The sequence below is a fragment of the Octopus bimaculoides genome, chromosome 18, assembly GCF_001194135.2.
Source record: "Octopus bimaculoides isolate UCB-OBI-ISO-001 chromosome 18, ASM119413v2, whole genome shotgun sequence".
Lineage (NCBI taxonomy): Eukaryota > Metazoa > Mollusca > Cephalopoda > Octopoda > Octopodidae > Octopus > Octopus bimaculoides.
The window spans coordinates 29,226,763-29,231,762 of record NC_068998.1 but is presented as its reverse complement, the minus strand read 5'-3'; the positions used below and the strand labels follow the sequence as shown (position 1 = coordinate 29,231,762).

The 5,000-nt window shown below is 34.5% G+C and overlaps 1 protein-coding gene across 9 annotated transcripts in view; it reads left to right on the top strand.

Annotated features, from left to right (window-relative positions):
* Positions 1 to 5,000, top strand: part of LOC106867759 (tetratricopeptide repeat protein 31) — a 225,191-nt gene that overhangs the window by 141,958 nt on the left and 78,233 nt on the right. For 8 of the 9 annotated variants that reach the window (XR_008266010.1, XR_008266011.1, XR_008266009.1 and 5 more), the window contains exon 14: positions 3,311 to 3,422. Coding sequence is in view for 4 of the 9 variants with exons in the window: in XM_052974422.1 (XP_052830382.1) it covers positions 3,311 to 3,422 (112 nt within the window). In the remaining 5 variants the exon portion in view is untranslated. Of the gene's footprint in view, positions 1 to 3,310; positions 3,423 to 3,536; positions 3,583 to 5,000 lie in introns of those variants that run through there. The other variant, XM_052974425.1, reaches the window with a different exon arrangement.

Sequence of the window (5,000 nt, the reverse complement as noted above, 5' to 3'; positions counted from 1 at the left end):
CTTTTTGCTGCCAACTCTCTGTTCATCCTGTTTCTGCTGCCAACTCTGTTCCCCGCTCTTTGTCTCTATCTCTTCGTACTTCTAATTTTTTTATCATTTTTTTATCTGGGTTTTCAAACTCACCTTCCTCTTGACAAGGAAAATGTATTATTTATCAATTCTGCCTTACTCAGACATTTCATGAAAAGCGTGTTGGCCATGGTTATTCCACCTGTCTGTGTATAAGGGACAGCTGCATTCAATCAGTGTTTTATATAAAATAGTACGCTATGATTTGTAACTTTTTTACTATTGCTGAAAAATATTTTAAAAACATTTTGGCATTATTGACATGAAATTAACATAAACAAATTATCAATAATCAGTTGTTTTAAACTAAGTGCAAGTCATTACTTAAAAGTATCATTGTTTGCTGATCTTCAAAACAGCTACTAAATTCTTCTTACCCAAAGAAAGTAGAAGACTCATTAACATTGCTAACTTTGTTTCAAGCTTGTTTTTGAATGATTAATCAGTATTAAATTAATAATTCAAATCAACTTATTTACTTTTGAAAGTGAATTTTCAGAAATATTTTCACTAAATTTTATCATTTCTATGATTTGCTATGTATTTCCAATATTAGTATCATATAAATCTATATTAAACTGTCTGCATCCATTAGTTTTTAAATCTACCTCTGTCCCTGACCAACACACTTAAATTTATCTACCTCACTGTACTCATTACATTCTCTAATCACAGCCATGCAGTTTCTAATGGAAACTTACTGTGTCGCACATCAGTGGTCTCTTACCTTTGAATATTTCATCAGCAAAGCATTTTATGATACTTGGTATGACTCCATCCATCTCTCAATTTTTGCATATAAATTTTCTTACCATGCTGATCCATCATAGCATTTACCTTCATTCTCTTCTTTAACTCTTAGAGTCTTATACTGCAAATATTCAAACTGTCACTAAATCTTAAACCAAATGAAATCACAATTCAAATAATGTTGTTGTTTGGGGTCAGAAACTGGAACTAAGCATTCTTCTGTACAAGAAACAAAGTTTAACCTCATTGTAGAAAGAACTTACCTTCAAAATACAACCATTTTCAGCTTGGCATGCCTGTGCTTTTCCAAAACTTGCACCATAACACCCCCATGAATTTCAGACCCCACTTCCCTGATTTCTCTATTGATGTTCTCCTTCAGTTGCACCAGGGTCTCTGGTTTGTTGACGTAAACCCTCTCTTTCAGATATCCCCACAAGAAAAAATCCAGGCTAGTCAAGTCCAGGGAACATGAAGGTCATTCAAAGTAGACCTCACATATGGTTCCAGCAAGATGGGGTAACTGCTCATACCACAAGAGAAACAATGCAGTTGCTACGGCAGTGCTCTGGAGAGAATAATCTCCCACAACGGCAATGTCAACTGGCCTTCCACAGACATGACTAACTTGGACTTTTTCTTGTGGAGAGACTTGAAACAGAGTTTACGTTAACAAACCGGAGACCCTGGCACAACTGAAGGAGAACATCAATAGAGAAATAAGAGAAGTGGGGTCTGAAACTCTTGAGGATGTTATGGTGCAAGTTTTGGAAAGAATACGGGTGTGCAAAGCTAAAAATGGCTATCATTTAAGCGATGTCATTTTTCATATGTGATGTAGTGGTGTTGGAAAATTTGACTTGTGCATATTAATTTCCATTATATCCTTTATATTGTATCAAAATTTCATGCATTTATTTGTAATGTTATTATTTATGAACAATTTAATTGGAGAAAGAAAACTTGGACTTGGATAAAATAGAGTGATATTTGAGTATCAGCTATAAACACCACCTGTCTAAGTGATGTCAGGATTTATGGAGTTTGAGAAGGAATGGAATTGCCATATTGGTATTTCATTGAGGCTTTTCTTAGTGAATGGTAAGGATTAAAAAAACTCCATTAATTTGCTGATATATTTTAAAGATAGAATCTGTGCATACTTTTGGGTTTATGAGAGCCTGATTATTGAAATAAGAGTAAATAACACTAATTTGTTAGTTATGTGGGCCTTACAAAACTTTTGAAGGGTGAAGATGAAGACACATCTCAATTGATTTTCTAATGGGAGACATGTCACTTCTAAGATACAGAGACTAAATGGGGCACAAATTCAGCTCTCAGTCAGGAAACAATATCTTGTATATGTGGAAACATGAATGTGTAATCAACTGTATTCAACCTAATTTGGTAGGTGAAAAGGACATGACCACAGGAAAAAGCCATGTTCTCAATGTATACCAATGATAATTTTGTCATATCAGCAAATTCTATCTAAATTCATGCAATAATTTTTTTTAGAATTTTACACAGTATTAACTGCATTTCATCGAAATATTTAATTTCTAACATGGTTGAGAGTTCATATAGAGAAAAGATTTCAGTTAATGACTGTTTTACTGCTGCTTTTAAAATTGCACATATTTGTGCAGATAGTACCTTGCTTCATTCCTATTTAATTTTCTGCATATGAGCATCATCTTCATGCAACCCAGACATCTCATGGCAGATACACATTGTTTCTATGAACAAAGATCTTGAAAATGACATGACAACCTATTTTCTTCAAAAGTATCATGTCACAATCATTACTCTTGTCAAGAATTTATTTCTATTTTAATGTAAATGATTTAAGAGGAAAACTGGGTGTAAGAGGCATCAGATGTTGCGTGCAAGAGAAAAGACTGCACTGGTTTGGTCATGTGATGCATACGGATGAGGACAGCTGTGCAAAGAAATGCCGAGCTCTGATTATGGAGGGTACCTGTGGAAGGGGTAGATCTAGGAAGACATGGGATGAAGTGGTTTGAAAGAGTCTTGAGACACTGGGCCTCACTGAGGAAATGACAAGGGACTAGGAGATGTTGTAATTAGCTGTCCAGATGGCAGTTGTCTGTTGTGACATGGTTTCTACACTTGGATGCCCTTCCAAATACCAACAACTTAAGAATGTGCTGGGTACTTTTTACATGTCATTGGCATGCATGCATTTATGTAGCACTGGCATGGGTGCATTTATGTAGCACTGGCACAAGTGTTTTTATGTGGCACCTGCACCTGAAAGGACAACTCTGTATGTGTGAAAGGCAGCGATTTGACTTAGCTTGCTGTAGAAACCATGTCACAGCAGACAACTGGCATCTGGCCAGCTCCATGTCAAACCATCCAACCCATGCCAGCATGGAAACAGATGTTACATGATGATGATGATGATTAATATTTCTTAATTTCACATTCCATTTGCCTCTAAATGACCCACTTTTCATTTTAGTGGCTGACAATCTCAATAATGGTTTGGGTTCAGAAAAAGAATTTTCTATCAACAATATGAATCACATTACAATAAACAGCTCATGCTCATCACCCATGGATACCAAAATGGAGTAAGTAACCACTTTCACAACTTTGTTGGCTCATGCAAGTAATGTATGCTTGGAAATACTGTTCACATAGACTTACTTTAAAAATACAAATTGTACATTTCCATATCATTATAGAAAAATTATAGGATCTACATCTATACTATAATGAAGAAAGCTGCTTATTAATTAGGTATGTAACAATTACTAAAAGTACTAAAAGAAAGCAATTATTAAAGAGTTGACCGTCTGGAAATATTTTTATAAATTCATGTTCTAAAAAATTTCCTATAATTTCGATTTCTCAAGTTTCTTGAATTTTTTTTAACTCCAATTTCTCACAAATTTAAATATTCATTGCATTCACTGCATCCAATTCACAAATTTAAATATTAATTGCATTCACTGCAGAGTATTCTATTCTCATTTGCAAAGTCTCTCACTTTCTCTTTTAAGTTTTTATTCGCTATTTGGAAAACCGACAGTTTATTCTATTAATGTATACATAATTTAAAAACATTATTTGTTGAATGAAAATTTTTAAAATACCCGTATAATTTTTGAACATGGGATAGCTGCGAGAAGAGCCTAGAAAATTGAATAATTACTATTAGAAGATGAGGAGAAAAAAAGTTACTGACATTTACTCGAAACTTGCACCTTATTCACAGTTGCCAAACATTCTGTACCACTAAGCCAATATATACACAAACAAGTCGCACGAACGACTTCAACAATGACAAAACTCATGCACACACATAGATACACATACACACAAATGAAAAGCAATGAATGTGTGTGTGTATGTTTGCTGTTTGTGTGTGTATGTTCAAGCTGCATTACTTTTGTGAAGTTTGGTCAGTGAACAGGTTGCAGTTTCAAAGCAAAGAAAATATTTTGAAACAAATGAAATTTTAATGTTAAAGTGAAACTGGTACTACTTTAATACAGAGGTACTACTTAAATACAGGAGTTACGTACAAAACATTTTAGATGTATGCTGTGTAGATGTGTAATGACACCCTAACTAACACTAAAACTAGCCCTAACCTTAACCCTAGAAACAATTGTTTTCGTTTCAGCACATAATCTCATATCAAGTCACTTGCAATGCAAGTACTTCTCTGTATTTTTTTAAAAATCACTGTGGATAAATGCCAGCAATGACCTTTTCAGGTTCCCCCAATATTTTAATTTCTAAACAGAAACAATTGGGGGCAGGTAGTGGGGTTGCAAATAATTCATAATTTCTCAAATTTTCTTTTTTATAGCATACTAGCAGTATAACCCGACGTTGTCCGGGTGTGACTTATTACGCCATCTATGATAAGTCTTGCTAGGTGAAAATCAACTAAAAAAGAAAGCCGTACAACGAAAAAACCCCTATGATGTAAATATGTTCATAATTCAAAAGACGATGAAATTAATAGGGAAAGTCTGAAGGCTGTTTTGCGTAACATTATTAAGCGTACGTAAATTTCATCCGTCTAATTGGCTATAGAAATGCTTGTGCAAAACAACTTTTTGCACTGCCCTGATTATACATAGCAGCGTAATCCCTTTTCGCAGGAGGTAGGACGGCAATTTCTGATGAAGCAATTG